The sequence below is a fragment of the Narcine bancroftii genome, chromosome 12 (genome assembly GCF_036971445.1).
Source record: "Narcine bancroftii isolate sNarBan1 chromosome 12, sNarBan1.hap1, whole genome shotgun sequence".
NCBI lineage: Eukaryota > Metazoa > Chordata > Chondrichthyes > Torpediniformes > Narcinidae > Narcine > Narcine bancroftii.
This window is the reverse complement of record NC_091480.1, coordinates 3,356,462-3,374,701: the sequence shown is the minus strand read 5'-3', so window position 1 is coordinate 3,374,701 and position 18,240 is coordinate 3,356,462. Positions and strand designations below refer to the sequence as shown.

The 18,240-nt window shown below is 48.1% G+C and overlaps 1 protein-coding gene and 1 long non-coding RNA gene across 9 annotated transcripts in view; one reads left to right on the top strand and one right to left on the bottom strand.

Annotated features, from left to right (window-relative positions):
* LOC138747235 (ankyrin-repeat and fibronectin type III domain-containing 1-like) overlaps positions 1 to 18,240 on the top strand; it is a 300,694-nt gene that overhangs the window by 188,286 nt on the left and 94,168 nt on the right. For 4 of the 8 annotated variants that reach the window (XR_011347384.1, XM_069906270.1, XM_069906271.1 and 1 more), the window contains exon 5: positions 11,128 to 11,168. Coding sequence is in view for 4 of the 8 variants with exons in the window: in XM_069906270.1 (XP_069762371.1) it covers positions 11,128 to 11,168 (41 nt within the window). In the remaining 4 variants the exon portion in view is untranslated. Of the gene's footprint in view, positions 1 to 11,127; positions 11,169 to 13,827; positions 13,866 to 15,276; positions 15,478 to 18,240 lie in introns of those variants that run through there. The other 4 variants (XM_069906275.1, XM_069906274.1, XM_069906273.1 and 1 more) reach the window with 4 other exon arrangements.
* On the bottom strand, positions 232 to 13,746 carry LOC138747239 (uncharacterized). Its single transcript, XR_011347386.1, has 3 exons — positions 13,632 to 13,746; positions 8,643 to 8,740; positions 232 to 1,360 (listed from the first exon to the last, which is right to left on the bottom strand). It is a non-coding gene; the product is annotated as an uncharacterized lncRNA (long non-coding RNA).

Genomic DNA, 18,240 nt, shown 5'->3' with positions numbered 1-18,240 from the left:
CTCCCTTTCTCTGTCCCCAGCCAGTCCCCACACCCCTTCCTCTCTCTCAGTACCCCACACCCCTCCCTCTCTATGTACCCCACCAGTCCCCACAACCCTCCCTCTCTCTATGTACCCCACCAGTCCCCACACCCCATTCTCTCTATGTACCCCACCACTCCTCACACCCCTCCCTTTCTCTGTGTATTGATCACTTCCCACATCCCTCCCTCTCTCTAAGTACCCCGCCAGTCCACACACCCCTCTCTCTCTCTCTATGTATCCACCACTCCATATCCCACTATCCTCCTTCTCCCTGTACCTCCCCACCCCAATCTCCACTTCCCTCTGCAGTGTGGAGGCCCGCTAGTAGCTGTGGATGGCTGTGATCACACCTGAGGCTGAGCTGAGGAGAGCCTGTTCTGCGATGGGATGTTTGCCATTCCCCGGCAACCTGGAATCTCCTCTTTCCCTGTCTCCGTGCCATTAGCTGTGGTGTGACCCATTCCTTTGATCCCTTGTGTAGTTAATAATCACTTAGACTTTCAATTGTTATTCCTAGACTATTAATTTGGTCATAAATGTTTTGCAGCAGATTTCAGTGTGGCTTTTAAAAGCAGTAAAATGTTCCATTCATGTCCGTCTTCTCTTCCTGAAATGATTAGTCACTGTGGGCTGGCAGGCTAAAGTGTGACGAATGTGTGGGCTCCAGGTCTATGCACCATCAGTCGGGGTGCTAGTGAAGGATGAGTACAATGATGTGAATACCTCGGTGTTAGACTGCTGTGTGAGGAGTGAGCAGGCATCTTTACCCGAGACCAGGGCTCTGTATGCACTGTGGCCACCAACTGCGGAAGGATCTCAACCTTCCATCACTGTAAAACCACCTTGGAAGCTCAGGCAGGAACCCCTCCTCATTTGCCGGGGTCTGAAGTGTTAGCAGTCTGCTCCGTGGCTGCTCACCGGTGAGTGGAGAGGGGTCTGCAAATCCATGACAGGTAGGCAACACAGCGGCTGACCCCCTGTGTGAGGCAATCATGTTGGGGTCTTGAAGAGCATCTTCTTCCCTCATTGGGTGAGGTCTGGGCAGTGGGTAGACAGGTATGGAGGCGAGGGGTGACCAGGTGTGATTTCCAACACAAGCAGACAGTGACCCAGTCTGCCCAACCCTGCTTTCTGTGCTGAAGTCTCTGCCCGTGAGATTCCAGCTCCCTGACTGGTTTGACTGCCATTCAGTGGTAGGGCAGATGAGAGAAGTGTTGACTCCTACTGAAGGGAGTTACGTCCAAGTGTGTAGACAATCCAACCTGTCCCCATAGCTCATGCCCTCTCCATTCTGGTGAATCTCTTCTGAATCCTTTCCAAAGTCTCCACGTCGTGCCTGTAATGGGATGACCAGAAATGCACAGAGTATTCATATCAGAGCTGCGATTTATGCACCTCTCACCCCACGCCTGGCATTCTCCCTGGGATCCAGAGAACCTGGGACTGAGACCTTGAGACTCTGATCCCTGGGCCTGAGACTCTCTGATTCCTGGGACAGATATTCTCTGTTCCCTGGCACTGAGACTGATCCCTGGGACGAGATTCTCTGATTACTGGGACTGTTCCTTGGGACTTTAACTCTGATCCCTGGGACTGATCAGTGGGATTGTTCCCTGGAACTAAGACTGATCCCAGTGATCTCTGATTCCCGGGACTGACAATCTGATCACTGGGACTGTTCTGTTACTGCCATTCATCTCTGAATGTGTTCAAGTCCTCGACCTGTGAGCAGTGTCCATGGGAGAAGCGGAGATGTATTTTCTGCACGCAGACACTTCCGGTGGGAAATGTTCCAACCTTGGGACTGCACTTGCTGGAATTCAGAAGAATGTGAGGGGACCTTATAGAAAGAATTGTTAAGGTAGAGGCACTGATGAGATCAGAACTAGGGGTCAGAATTTCAAGATTCAGTGAGTGATGGAGGGCAGAGATGAGGATGGAGATGAGGAGGAATGGTGAATCTGTGGAATTCTCTTCCCAAGGAAGCAGTAGAGACTGCCTCATTTAATGTAAGACAGAGTTAGATCGATTCTTGCACTGTTGTACAATGGAGGGTTGTGGAAAATTGGGAGATGGGGCAGATCAGCCATGATCTCATTAATGGAAGAGCAGACTTGATGGGCTGCATGGCCTCCTCCTGCTCCTGTTTCTCCCATTCAGACTCAGTACTTCCCTCCTCCTGAGGGGTTTGGGGTCACCCTGACTCCCTTCCTCTGCAGAACAAAGGCTATGATGGACCAGCCCATCACTGAATGTTCCCCCTGCAACAGCTCATTTATGCTCTAAACATTTACTTTGCATGTACGTATATTAGTACGTTTTTCTTTTACTTTGAACCTATTCTGGGGACTTCCCATCTAAATCTAAAGGATTTACTTATGGTTTCATGGCTAAATATTTGGGAGATATTGGATTTTCCTGAATAACCTTTTCCGACTAAATATATTTCCAAAGTGTTTCTTGTTTTCCTGTGCAGACATAAACACGGCCATTCTGAGTACTACGGGTGAGCAGAAGCCCCCAACCTTTCCCCGCTGCGCTGATGTTCAGGTGTGAGAAGGACCAGCACCTGTGAGATTTATGCTTTGAAAGAGGGACTGGCAGTCATTACAAAACTCAGAATTTATTGTCATGAACAAGTCATGAAATTTGGGGTTTTGCGGCAGCGTCACAGGGCAAACATTCAGATTATAACCGTCTTACAACATTAGGATAAAAAAGTCAAAATAATAATGCACGAAAAGTCAGGCCGTGTCTAGGGTTCATTGATTATTCAGGAATCTCATGGCAGCGGGGAAGAAGGAGCTGTCCTTAAGCTGCTGAGTGCTCATCTGTAGGCTCCTGTACCTTTTTCCTGATTGTAGGAGAGTGAATAGGGCATGGCCTTGGTGGTGGTGGGGTCTTTGAGAATAGAGGCTGCATTTTGAAGACATCGGCTCATGTCGGTGTTCTCGATGGAGTGGAGTCTGGTGCCAGTGATGTCGCAGGCCAAGTTAACAACCTTCTGGAGTTTATTTTTGTCCTGAGAGTTGGCGCCTCCATACCAGGCAGTGATGCAACCAGCCAGTCTTCGGTGACAGACTAAATCTTCTCAGACACCTCACAAAGTATAGCTGCTGGCGAGCCTTCTTTGTGATTGCATCAATTTGGAGGCTCCAGGACAGATCTGGGAGATGTTGATACCCAGGAATTTGACCCTCTAATTATGAACGTCATGATGTTAATTCAGCAAGAAATGGAAAGATTCTCAGATACTTAGGGAATGTGGGGTGATGGTACTGAGGCCAAATTTGAGCCACTGCCTCTGTGAATGGGAGAGCAGGCATGAGGATCTGACTGGCCTGGATGGGATTCTAGCCACTGCATTGTTGCCTGGACTTGAGGGAACAGATGGTGGGTGGTCTTCTCCAGCTGAGCTGATGACAATGTCAGTGCCTCTACTTCCTCAGGAGTTTGTGGAGGTTTGGTACAACACCAGAAACCTGGCAAATTTCTACAGAGATATGGTAGAAAGTGTGCTGGCCATGGTCTGGTATGGGAACACCAATAAGCCTGAGTTGAGTGTAAAGCCCTCCAAAAGGTAGTGGACACAGCCCAGGGCATCACAGGCAAAACTCTTCCCACCATTGAGTACATCTACAGGGAATGCTGTTGTCGGAGAGCAGCAGCGATCATCAAAAACTCACACCACCCAACCTGCTCTGTTCTCGCTGCTGCCACCAGGAAAGAGGTATAAGTGCCACAAGGCTCCAGGTTCAGGAACACCTGCTACCCCTCCACCATCAGAGTCCTCAACAACAAACTCCTTTAAGGATTCTTACTTGTGCACTTGATTGATTTTCTTTGTTCTCTCTGTATTGCACATTTGTTATCTGTTTACAATTCTTTTATTTTTTACAATCAGTGGTAATTCTGCCGCACTCGCAGGAAAAGGGAATTTCAGGGTTGTATGTGATGTCATGTAATAAATTTGAAATCATGTTTATTGTCAGATTCACCAAAATTTTTACTTGCTGCAGCCCTCCAGGTACTTTCGAAAAGGAAAACTACCATAGTATGTCCTAAATTACAGTAGGGAAGAGATCAAAAGTAAAAAAGAGAGATAATAAATTATTTTTGAAGATTTGCTGCAATGGGCAGGGAAGGTTACCTGGGGTTGGAAAGGGATTCGACCAGATGAGGAACTGGATGGCAGATAGTTTAACGCAGGGAAGGGCGAGGTTTTGTAGGTGGGTACATTAAACCAGGGCAGGGCTTGCTCTGTGAATGGCAGTGCCTTAAAGAACAGTGGGACCTGGGGTGGGGTGGGGCAGGTACATAGATCTGTAAAGGTGTCAACAGAGGTAGAGAAGGGAGCATTTGGGATCAGTCGGGGCATTGAATTCAAGTGTTGGGACGTCATGTTGAAGTTGATGAGGTGGGTGTGGTCGTGTGACTACAGGATAGATATTGTAAAGATGGAAAGGGTAAAGAAACGGTTTACAAAGTTGTTGCCAGGATTAGGGAAGTTGAGTGATCGTGAGAGACTGGAAAAACTAGGCCTGTTTTCCTTAGTGTAGGAGATTGAGGGGAATCTTACTGAGATCCATAAAGTCATTGATAAAGGCATTGATAAAATGAATAGTGGCAATCTGTTTCCTGGAGTGGGGATAATGTAAGATGAGAGGGTGTAACTATAAGGTGAAGGGGATGGAATTTAGAAGGGACATAAGGGAACATTCAGAGGATGGTGGGCTCATGGAACGAGCTGTCAGACACAGTGGTGAATGCGGGTACTTTAACTACATGAATAGGAGGGGATTGGAGGGGTCTGGGTCTAATGTGTCCAAGTGAGTTTAAAGCAAGGGGGCATGGTATTCACCACGGGTACGCTGGGCCTGTGAGCCTGTTTCCATGCTGTCAGCCTCAATTCTAAATATTCATAATTTCAGTTAGTGCAAGATAAAACGTATAATTTAATTAGTGTTCACAGACCATTTTGTGTGTCGGAGTAGTTTATGGTTTGGACAGTATGGGAAGTTCAAGAGCCTGTTAGCTGTTGAACCTGGAGGTGTCAGACATTTGTATCTTCTGCCTGAATATTCAAGGATAATTTCTGGTGTTATCAAATGCCTGAATGAATCACGACCGTGTCTCTATTACACAGTATTTCAAATCAAATCAAAAGACGATTTTCATCATCAAACACGAACACGATCCCCTGGGGGGCCCGTTATTCCTGGAACTCAGCCACCTCGTGCTCCCACACCAACACTGCACAGGCCTGGACGTAATCCCGAAAGAGGGGCAGTCAGTCACCTTGCCCCTTACCCTCCACCACCCACTGCCTTGATCCATGAATAGCCATTTTCGCTAGGCCCAACAGCAACCATAAGTGCACTTCTACACTGTGTCTTACTTGTTATATGGCATCTGAGATATCTAACTGATCTGCTCACGGATCAACCTCTACCATTGCAACTTGGTACATGTGACAATAAATCAGAATGTGAACTTCAAATGAGGGGGTTATCTAATGAGCAAAGAGTAAGTTGGCAGGGCCTACACTCACTGGAGTTAGAAGGATGAGCAGAGAGTTCTATCCAGACATAACATACTGGAAAGATTGAAGCAGAGAGGGATTTCCACTGACAGATTAGACTGGAACCAGGGATCACGTGTGATGAAGAGCTCCGCCCAAATCACCGACTGCCGATTGCTTTCTACGGATGTTACGTGACCTGCTGAGCTCCTCCAGGGAGGGAGTTCCACTGACAGATTAGACTGGAACCAGGGATCACGTGTGATGAAGAGCTCCGCCCAAATCACCGACTGCCGATTGCTTTCTACGGATGCTACGTGACCTGCTGAGCTCCTCCAGGGAGGGAGTTCCACTGACAGATTAGACTGGAACCAGGGATCACGTGTGATGAAGAGCTCCGCCCAAATCACCGACTGCCGATTGCTTTCTACGGATGCTACGTGACCTGCTGAGCTCCTCCAGGGAGGGAGTTCCACTGACAGATTAGACTGGAACCAGGGATCACGTGTGATGAAGTGCTCCAGCCCAAATCACCGACTGCCGATTGCTTTCTACGGATGCTACGTGACCTGCTGTGCTCCTCCAGCACTTTTGTGCATTGTTCGATATGACGTAGCCTCAAGATTCAGGGTAGTAGATTTAGGATGGAGACGAGGAGGAACTGCTTCTCCCAGAGAGTGAGGTATTTGTGGAATTCTCTGTCCAAGGACACAGACTGATAGGAGAATTCAGGGTTGTGGGTAAGGGAGCCGTGATCTCATTGAATGGCAGAACAGACTCAACGGGCTGGATGGCTGACTCCTGCTCCTCTTCCTGACATTATGTAACATCAAGCTGTGGTGTAGCAGCAGTTCATGAGGCATCTCCACCCCAGTGCCTTTATGGGTCACGAGGCAGCTGTAATTCTTTCTTGGCCAAGTTAGGCTTGCCAACTGCAGCCACTATTCCATTTGATGGGCTGCTGGGGAGTGGGACTGTCCCAGAACACGTGCCAGTGCATGGAGGAGGGAGAGATGTCCAGGGTGAGTGCCCTAGCTCCATCTCTGCAGAGTCCTGGGTTCTCAGCAAAACTGGGATCTTATTCACTCCACACGCAGGTCAGCCGCTGTGGGTGCCCGAGAACTCTCTCCAGCAGCCAGGGCAGAGGGTCCTTTCCACGGGAGGCTCTGCAGTGTCAGAACTCGGCTCCTGCAGCCTGAGTTAATGAGGAAGGGTGATAGAAAAGGCATGAATGTAGGATTAGCATCTATGTGCTATGATGTTCTATGTTTGAAGAGTGGACCAAGAGCCTGTGCTCTCCATCTCAATCTCTGCATCTAATTAGATGAAAAGATAAGAAAAGCAATAGTGGGTATTTCAACTTTCCCAATTTTGATGGGGAAGCCCATGCAAGGGTTTGCGTTTCCACCAGGGAGTAACTGCACTAGAGAGGATATGGGGGGTGGCACAGTGGGTCAGGCAGCATCCATGGAGGGAGATGGGTAGTTTGGGGTCGAGACCTTTAAGCGAGACTAAACTAGCAAGTGGAGATAGCAAACATTAAAGGGTGGGGGGTGCTGGAGAGGGATTAACAGGTGATGGATAGAAAGTAGGTTGGGAGAGTTGGAGGGAGAGGCCAATGGGAGGGGAGAGAGTGAGGCCAATGGAAGGGGGAGAGGGAGAGGCCAATGAGAGGGGACGGGGAGAAAGCAATGGGAGGGGGAGAAGGAGAGGGAGAAGCCAATGGGAGGGGGAGAGGGATAGGTTACTGGGAGGGGAGAGGGGAGAGATAAACAGTGGAAGCAGGCAGAGGAAGGGGTTATCTCAGGTTGGAAGCATTGCTGACCTTGTCACGGTTTAAGGTTGTCTAAAGGAATATAATGTGCTGTTCCTCGAGCCTGCCCACAATGATGTAGGACAGACTTGCCTGTGGGGGAATTTAAATGACTTGCAACTGGGTGTTTCACTTGGAGCCAGAGACAGAGAGGAGGCGATATAGGTACCAGGTCCATCGAATGCAGTGGATCAGGCTGGACGAGATTCAGGCCTCACCTGGAAGGTCTGTTTGTGGCCCTGGATGGAGGTGAAAGGTGAAGGATGGATGGGATGTGAGGAGCGGATGAGTGAGTCTAGGAGAGACTCAAAAAGTAGGTAGGTATGGGGAGGGGGAGATGTGGCTAATAGTGGGAGATAATGTCAGATGCAGAGGCAGGGCTGTAAAATGAGGAGCAAATGGACTCAGTTTTTATTCGGACAGGAGGTGAGGGGAGGGAGGAAGTATGGGGAATGGAGGAGATACAGGAAAGGCCTTTTCTATGAAAAGGGTCTACATGGCTTGGGGAAGAGATGACCTGGTGAAAGTCGGTTGGGAGCAGATACCTGCGGGCCAAACAACATCCTGCAGTTGGAGTCAGTGGGAGGTTGGTGCCAGAGTGTTGTGGGTATGGGTTAAAGGCAAGAGAGGAAAATTCAAAATGGAAATTTATAGCAGGTATAGGCAACTGGAATCAAAGCAGTAGAACCAAGGAGCAAGTGAGGCCAGGAAATATCCTGGAAAATGAGAGAAGGAGAATCCCAGGATATTCTCCATGCATATCAAGTGCAGGCAGGGAAAGTGTGAGCATCCTTTGGGACAAATGTGTGGAGCTGGGGGAAGTAGGCAAGATTCTCAATGATTATTTCTCATCTCTATTCACCAAGGAAAAGGACATGGAGGAGACTGAGTTCGGGAGTGGAGGAGGCAGGTGGTGGGGGGGAAGAACATGGTTAACCTGGAGCTGGTCAGTATTAGGAAGATAGAGGTATTAGATATATTGGAAAACAAAAGAGTAGGTAAGTCTCCAGGGCAGCAAGTTATGGGAACCGAGAAGTGATTGCTGGGGCACAGTCAGAGACTTTTGCATCTTCATTTGACATGGATGAGGTACCGATAGGAAGAGGTCTACTGTTGTGCTTGATTGAAGAGGAACAGCAGGAATAAGCTAGTGAACCACAGGTCTGAGAGTCCTGTATTAAAGGTAGGAACATTATTTGAGAATATTCATATGGTTAGAGCTTATATGCAGTAGGAAAGGTGGGGGCTGATCGGTGTGTGAGGTGGGAGTCCTGCCTCACTCACCTGATTATTGAGAAGAAAGGCAGGTAGATCAATGAGGTCAGGTGGCAGATGTAGTCTGTTTGGGCTTCAGTCAGGCATCTGACTAGAACCTGCATGGTCTGGTAGTATAGAAAGTTTAGTCACACACAATATTTAAGTCTCATTAAATGGTCTCAACCCAAAAAGCTGCCTGAGCAGTTCTACCTACATATGCTGCCTGACCTGTTGAGTTCCTCCAGTTCTTAATTTTTCCCCCAAGTTTAGCTAACCTCTCGTGATAGCTAACACCGTTCAATTTAGGCAAGATCCTCCTGAACCACGTGCACCCTCTCTAAACCCTGCATATCCTTCCTGTAATGGGATGACTAGACTTCACACAATAGTCCAGATGTGACCTGACCAAGACTTTGTACAGCTGCAACATGACTTCCTGGCTTTTATACAGTGTCCCAACTGATGAAGCGAGCATCTTGTCCACTTCTATACCACTTGCAGGTAGGATCCCAGAGGTCACTGAGGGGAGGGTCCCAGGAGTGTCCAAGGGATGGATCCGAGGGCTGGGGTCAGGAAGTTAGGTCAGAGGGGTGGGGTCAGGAAGGTGTGTCTGAGAGGTGGGGTCTGGACGGTGTGACCGAGGGTTGGGGTGGGGAAGGTGGGGTCAATGGGACGGTCCAATGGGCGGAGCGTGCAGTTTGGTAAGGAACCAGCAACACATCAGAATTCCTATGAAGGTTGGTTTCCATTGGGAGAGGGCAAGGGAAAGAGTAGGGAGCTGTAGCTCAGTCACCGGTTAATGTGGGTCAGAGGGTCTGCGGTGAGGAATGGCTCCCTCCCCCTCAGGCCTGAAGGAAATGGCCCTTTGCCTGTGTGGGCAACAGGGAGGGGTGAGGGGAAACAGTGGGGATGGTGTGTGGTGTGCTGAGCTTCCTGAGGCTGCTTGCTGCCACTTGGAGTTTGCTGAAGCTTATTGCCTGGCAACAGAAGTTAAAATACAACAGAGGGGCTGGGCCAGACCTGAAATTCAGTGTGCAGGTATGCGAGAGGGAGGGAGGGAGGAATCAAAGGAAGGAAAGGCAGTCAGATCAGCAACCTCTACCCCTCACTGCCCCCTGCAAAGCAGGCACACCCCGTGGAGGGTTACCTTCATCTCAACACGTTATTACAACTTGAAACTGTGTGAAGGTATGTCTGTCAGTGTGTATGTGTGTCAGTGTGTACGTGTGTCAATGTGATGGTACGCGTTTCAGTGTGTATGTGTGAGGATACATATGTCAATGTGAGGGTACCTATGTCTGTTTTAGTGATATGCGTGTCTGTGTGAGGGGACACGTGTCAGGGTATAGGTATGCTTGTCAGTATGCACACCTATGTGTGACCTTACACTTGCATAGTTATGTTATTTGTGAAACTACAGCTCTTATCTACATGTATCACTTCTTTAGGACACCCATCTAAGCCTCTGGATGCCATTTCTATTTGTCTGTGAATGTGACTATCTGTGAGTGTGTGAGAGCATGTGCAAGCATATATGTGAACATGTGTGTGAGTGTGTGTGTGTGAGCATGTGTGAGCATATGTGTGTGTGAGCAGGTTGTGCGAGTGTGTGTGAGTGTGTGTGAGCAGGTTGTGTGAGCAGGTGTGAGCATATGTGTGTGTGTGTGTGTGAACATGTAAGGGGTTGCGTTACTAATCGGGGAGAGTGCACTCAGTGATAATATAATGTTAGGCTCAATACTGACACAGTGAGGAACAGGAACAAGGAAGGTGCATTCATTCTGATAGGGGACACCACAGGCCTCTGCAGCTCCCAGGTGGTGGAGGTACAGATGTTCAAGTTGTGGAGACAGATTATGGAATGTCACAAAAGTAGTAGGGTTGTCGTCGTGGGAGACTGGAATTGCTCCAATATTGACTGGGTCATCTTGAGATCCAGAGGCTTAGATGGGTGTCCAGGAGAGTTTCTTGAAGCAGGACGTAGATAATGCGCTAGGATGGGGCCATACAGGACCTTGTATAGGCAAATGAGCCTGGCTAGGAGACTGGAGGTGGAATTGGGGAACATTAGTTCTTAAGTTCCGTTATGAATTAGGATAAATTTGGATTTTTGTGGGGAAGTGTTAAATTGGGGTAGGGCTAACTGTGACCGAATGTGACAGGAGCTGTGGGAGTGACCTGGAAACAGCATTTGGAAGGCCAAAAGGAACCACGAGATACACAAACACAACGCTGGAGAAACTCAGCAGGTCAAACAGTGTACTTTATATAGCAAAGATCAAGATACATAATCAACATTTCAGGCCTGAGCGTTTCATCATGAACAAAATGTAAGCAGGTGCACTTCACCCCTCATCTCTCACCCCTGCCCCTCACTCCACACTCCTGCCCTTCCTCTGATTCTCACTGTGATGTTGTGCTGGTCCAAGCTTTATGTTGCAAGAGGGTGCTGCGTTACGCAGACCAGGGTTTGCATTGTTTTGTAACCAGGGCTTTCCTTGATCTTTTTCAGAGTTTGGGATCTGCTGACAAGAAGGATCCACTGCAGAAAAGGTAGGTGGAGCCAGGGTCTTGACTGGTGTAGTGGCTGCCCCCTCTGCTGCCTGGATGGATGGAGGGAGAAGTCGATGGCTGCTGGTGCTTGAGGTGGTGCAAGAGATGATGTGATTGGTCCAGTCACCATCAGCCTCCAGCCAGAAACAGCTACGAGTTTGAACCAAATTGTGCTGAGATCTGTGTGCCCAGCACAAAACTGATGTCTGCATACAGTGATCCTTAGTAGATGGAAATAGCAAACTCATGGTGAGGGGAGGAGAGGATGGCTAATAACCTGGCTGAGGAAAACAATAATGAGCTATTTTGGATCAGCAAGTTTGCAGATGACACTAAGATTGAGGATGTTGTGGTCAGAGAAGAAGATTTTTCAAAGCTTGCAGAGGGATTTGGACCAACTGGAAAAAATGGGCTGAAAAGTGGCAGATGGAATTTAATGCAGACAAGTGTGAGATGTTGCATTTTTGAAGGACAAACCAAGAAGGGACATACATGGTAAATGGTTGGGCACTGAGGAGGGTGGTAGAACAGAGGGATCTGGGAATACAGGTACATAATTCCCTGAAAGTAGCATTATAGGTGGATAGGGTTGTAAAGAGAGCTTTTGGCAAATTGGCCTTCATAAATCAAAGTAATGAGTACAGGAGTTGGGATGTTATGGCAAAAGACATTGGTGAGACCAAATTTGGAGTATTGTGTGCCGTTTTAGTCACCTAACTACAGGAAAGATATCAGTAAGATTGAAAGAGTGCAGAGAAGATTTACTAGGATGTTGCCCAGTCTTCAGGAACTTAGTTACAGGGAAAGGTTAAACAGATTAGGACTTCATTCCCTGGAGCATAGAAGAATCAGGGGAAATTTGATAGAAGTATTTAAAATTATGAGAGAGATGCACAGAGTAAATGTACATAGACTTTTTCCACTGAGGGTAGGTGAGATACAAACCAAAGGACATAGGTTAAGATTGAAAGGGGAAAAGTTTCGGGGGAATGTGAGGGAAACTTCTTCACAGAGAGTAGTGGGAGTGTGGAACAAACTGTCATCTGAAGTGGTGAATGTGGGCTCAATTTTAACCTTTAAGCAAAATTTGGACAGATACATGGATGAGAGAGGCTTGGAGGGCTACAGACTGGGTGCAGGTCAGTGGAACCAGGCAGAATAATAGTTTTACACAGACTAAAAGGGCCAAAGGGGCCTGTTTCTGTGCTGTAATGTTCTATCTTCCAAGATCGAAGTATTTTGTTAAATTATCCACTTTAGAAGTTGGACCTATTGAAAGAAAGCATTTTAGAAGTGTTTGCATCAAGATTGATACTCAATGGAAAAGTTCCTAAAGATGTGACCACTGATGGACACTCATTGACCAGCAAGGTTGGAGGTTGGTCTCACTGTGGACTGCTCGTACCTGCCTGGTCATCCTTGAGTCATCCCACCTGATATCCAGTCATCCTGTGCAGGCAGTGGGATGAAGGCTTGAAATTGAGGGGTTGGCAGACAGCACTGTCTATAAGGAGTTTGCACATTTTCCCCATGACCTGTAGGGGTTTTCTCCAGATGCTCCAGTTTCCTCCTACCCTCCAAAGCATACAGGGTTGGTAAGAGGTGTAAATGGGTAGTTCAAGTTTCATCTGCTGGAAGGGTCTTCTACCATGCTGTATCATTAAATGCATGTTTTGTGGATGGACAGGAGACATGTCCTTTTGCTGACTGCTGCAGAGACAGGGTTCCCAGCATGTAAGCTTTGTGTGTCGGGCTCTGTGCAAGCGAGACAGACCCACCTGGTGCCTGTGTCTCTGTGTCCCAATACCTCGACACTGACCACAACCCTATCACAATGCAAGTGGGACAGTAACGCACCAACCACGAGGTGAATCCTGAGCTGTGCACACTCATGGTGTGGTAACATAACAGTGTTCCATGTTTAATGTGGTAATGATGCCCATGTTGTATGTGGTAACTGCCACATGTGATATGTGGTAAAAGTGCTCAATGTTGTATGTGGTAACGGTGCTCTGTGCTGTACCATACAGAAGCAGTAGGCCATTTGGCCCATTGAATCCGCCCTGCCATTCCATCATGAGCAGATCCATTTTCCCACATCCTCTGCCTTCTCCCCATAACCTTTGATACCCTGACTATACAGATACCTTTCAATCTCTGCCTTAAATACACCCAGTGACCAGGCCTCCACTGCTGCCAATGGCAGCAAATTCCAGAGGTTCACTGCTCTCTGGCTCAAGAAATTCCTCCCCATTTCTGTTTTAAATAGACACCCTTCCATCCTGACATTGTGTCCTCATGTTCTGGACTCCCCAACCGTGGGAAACAACTTTGCCACATCTACTCTGTGCAGGCCTTTCAACATTTGAAAAATTCCATGAGAACCCCCACCCCCCCCACCCCCCAACCTCATTCTTCTGAACTCCAAGGAGTACAGACCAAGAGCCGTCAAACATTCCTCACATGCTAATCCTTCATTCCAGAAATCATTCTTGTGAATCTTCTCTGAACCCTCTCCAAAGCCAGCACGTCCGGAGAATTTTGAGTTGAATTGTCACATGCACTGAAGTGCGGCAGCTTTGTTGTGTGGGCAATGCAGGCAGGTGATGCAATATTCATCATAATTAGATAAGCAAGTATAGGGAGGAGTGTGAATGAGGTCAGACTGAGCAGGCGATGGAGAAGGTACTAAACCAGGTGCAAGGAAAAGTGTGATAAACGCACAGCACGGGCATCATCCTTCAGCAGCATTAGGTCCATTCCAGCTCACAGCACAAAAGACCCTTCAGTGGGAGGTTCTTGCTTGTCTTATGCCTGGCAGGATGAAGGAGAGAGAGTGTGACTGAGGTGGGATGTCAGCAGCTTTCCCAAAGTGATGGTAGTGTGGAAAGAGTTGTTGGAGGGGAAGGGGGTATTCGAGATGCAGATCCAGTGGCCATGCCATTCGATGAGGGAATCGACCTTCATGTCTCTGAGTGAACCAGAAACTCTGACCAGCAGTGATCAAGGGACTGTATGCAGGGGAGTGAATGCTTATACATCCATTAGTTAGGGACTAGATACAAAACATGGGGTGGTGGATAGGATTAGTATCAGTGTATGTGGGCTGAAGGGCCTGTTCCTGGGCTGTGTAAAGAGCACTGATTCATGTGGGTTGCACCCTGGTGGTGTGAGCATGTTGGTACCTCAGCTGAGTGGGATTTACAATGGTAATTTGCAATATAACCAGATGTAAACATGAGGTTAATCTTGACAACAAGGCACCTCTGAATCACATGCAAACTCTTTAATATTGTCCCACAGATTTAATCCAGGAAGATCAAAGAAATGCAGGCTGAGAATGGGTGAAGGAAGGGCTAGAACTGGCAGGGTATCCATAGGTGCAGCCGCTCCAAGCTCAGTGACAGGCTGCAAGGAATGTGGGGACCTGCTCTCATCTTTGACATACAGACCCCAGGCATGACACTTGTTACCATGTCTTGCGTGATTGGTACCACGGCACAGGGGACCAGTGGCAGACAGTGGGAATGTTCTTGGGGAGGGGGCACATTCCTGGGTAGTGGGTGGCTCATTTTAAGGGGGCCATGTTACAGGGAGATGTATTCCTGGTGGGCATGTACATGTTGTGTGGGGCATGTTCCTGTGTGGATGGGAGGCCACATCATTCCCGGGGGAGGAGGCAGTCATTCCTGGAGGAGGGGAATGAGGGTTAATGGGGCACGTTCCCAGAGCTGGCATGGTCTGCTAAAGTGTGCCTGAACAGAACATTGAGCTTGGCTGAATTCCAGCAAGGTGGAATGGGGCTTTCCACCAATGTGTTGTGCCCCTGGTTTCTCTACATTGATTCGATCCCCAATCATGCAGTAACCGTGGAGCAGAAGCATTTCCACACAAGTTGCTGGCATTTCTCTTAAAGATGCACCCCTCCCTGAGGGTCTTGAGTGTGCTGGGTCCTTGTGAGGATCTGAGAAGCTGGGCAGTCAAGGACAGTCTCTTTGTCTCCCCTTGCAGTGTGTGCCAGATCTGGAGGCCAGTTGTCTGCTGCAGGGTGCTTGTCCTTCCCATACCTTACAAAATCTCTGTTAATCTCGCATGCACAGCCTCTTAATACAAACATAGATAGAGCACGACAGTACAAAAACAGGCCCTTCTGCTGATCCAGTCCATGTGAACCCTTTATTCCAAGCAATTGTGAGCAGATGCCTTAACAAAAGTTTCAGGCTTAAGCCCAGTTTGGGCGCCTGCCTACATTTTGCTCATTAGAACTGTTGCATTGCGCTGATCAGGATTTGGACCCAGCAGTGATGAGGTAGGCCACACATGTCCGGGTCAATTGGTGTCTGACTCATAATGTATCAGAAGGGTGGGCAGGAGGAAGAATCCATTCCTCAAGTGCCTACTGTCTGAATCTGTTTCCTCTTGCTCCAGAAGAAATCACCAAGCTTCTTCCGGATCTTGTATCGGGGGTATAATCACTGTGAGGGAGGAGAGAGGAGCTTGGGGGTGGGTGATCCTTATACGAAGGGGAGAAAGAGAATGGGAGACAGAGTGGAGGGGATGTGGGACTGGGAAACATAGAACAGAACAGGGACAGGCCATTCAGCCCACAATGTCTGTGTTCAATTAACGTGCACCTGATACATATACCCCCACCCCCCATCCCATCCCATCCCCTTTCCCTGCACATTCAGGATCTATCAAGAGGCCTCTGAAATGCTGCTGTTATATCCATTTCCATGACTACCCATGACAGCCCTTTTCAGGTGCCCTCCTCCTTCAATGCAAGAAAGCTTCCCCCCCACATCTGCCTGAGACTTCCTTCCCCTCCTCACACTGTGTGACCTCCAGAATGTGATACTTTTACCCTGGGGAAAATATTCTATCTGCCCACCCCTTCAATGTTTCTTAATGTATAAACTTCCTCCAGGTCTCTCGGCCTCTGACGCTCCAGAGTAACCCCACCCTCTCATTCCCCATTCCCTCACTCTATTCCTTGTTCCTCAGTTCAGCCCCGTTTCTGTTCTGTGATCAATTCCCGTTTTTCCCGTGCCCATCAGAAGATGCCCCCCCCCAACCAAGGTGAGACCAGTGGTGGGCCAGACATTCAATCAGCTCCTGCCTATGGCACCAAAATCTGAGACCATCCCACTAACTGATTACACATGGTGTTGCTTTGAGGAGAAAATGGCATTAATACAATATAAAAAAATTAAAACAATTTTGTACTATAATAAAAAAGCCACAAATAAAAGAGGCGTCACCGATAGCCTTGCCTGCCGACTCTTGGCCCTGTGGATGCCTCGATTCCTGGAAGGTCTATAGTTTTAAAATTTGGATCAGGTTCCAAAATACAGATCTGTTTGATGCTCCACAATCACCTCCTGTCCTCCGTCCTTGCCATGCTGAACTTTGGCAAAAGGGACATGAGGAAGTAATGGTAATATCAGGCAAGCAAGCTGCCAGACCACATCAGACAGACATCCCTCCGATTAAATCATCTTGTCTTTCAGCCTCTCGTTGAGCCAAGTAGAGGCACTTAGCTTTCGTTGAAGCTGATTTTGTTTTTAGCCACATCGGTAGTAAGCCCAAATGTCAGTCCATCGGAGAGATTGTCAAGGCAGGGGTGGAGGTCACTGAGATGCCGATGGGATCACTGAGGCACCGTCAGGGATCACCGAGGTACCGAAAGGGATCACCGAGGCAAGGACACTAAGACACCGTCAAATGTCACCAAGGCAGGGACGGGGGTCACTGAGGCACTGTCAGGGTCACTGAGGCAGGGACAGGGGTAATCGAGGCACCGTCAGGGGTCACCGAGGGACCGACAGGGGTCACCGAGGCAGGGACAGGGTCACCAAGGAGGAAAGCAGGTCACGCAACATCCATTTCAGGTTACGGCCCTTTGTCAAGAATGTAATGAACCATGAGTTCCTGTGGGTGCCATATAATCCTGCTGAGATACTCCAACAGTTCCTGCCATCCTGTCACAGGAGGACGGGAGTGCTGAGCTTCAACTCAGCACATAGTTTGGTTTCAATTTTGTTTGATAATTTAAAATGTTTGTTAGGCACACAATTCAGAAAAGTGCAGGCAGATGGCGATAAAGCTTCAATTGTCTGGTTCTTTGCGAATGGGACAGGTTCTGAAATCTGAGGGAACTTATTTCCTAGATTGGGGCTAGAGAGCAAAGTGTGATGAACAGATAATCAGTCTATCCCTTCAGCGCATAATGGGAGGGCTCAGGTTGCGATATCACATTCAAAACCATGCTCTGAAATCCTGGTAGCAAATGTCTTTGACTTCTCCAATGTGAGGGAATGCTGGAATTGAATTTCCAAAAAGAGAAGTGACCATGAATCAAAATGATCAACTCTTTTTTTTTTATTTTTAAATTCAAATCAGCCAACATTTGCACAAAATCACTTCAAACCCAGTGACAATTCTCAAGGAACATCTCATCCACAGGGTGATGATGGTGGAGGATCATTTCCACATGGTGACGTGATGGGGAACATCTCATCTTCGCAGTAACAGTGATGGAGGAAAATCTCAACCTCGCGGTGATGGATGAACATCTCATCCTCACGGTGATGGAAGAACATTTCATCCTCACGGTGATGGAGAAACAGCTCATCCTCGTGGTGGAGGTAATGGAGGAACATCTCATTCACATGGTGATGGTATGGAGGAACATCTCATCCTCACGGGTGATGGAGGAACATCTCATCCTCGCGGCGATGGATGAACATCTCATCCTTGCGGTGATGGAGGAAAATCTCATCCTCGCGGTGATGGAGGAACATCACATCCTCACGGTGAAGGAGGATCATCTCATCCTCGCAGTGGAGGGGATGGAGGAACATCTCATCCTCGCAGTGACCACTCACTGTGTAGATCCTGCCCTGTCAGGGTTAAATTCCAACTGCCCAGTTCATCTAGATCCTGCTGTAATCTTTGATAACCTTCCTCACTGTCCACTACACCATTAACCTTAAATAATGTGTTGGACTCTGGTCATTCAGAGGAAGGATGTGAAGTGGCCCTTCTCCTTAACCATGACCTAAAGGAACAC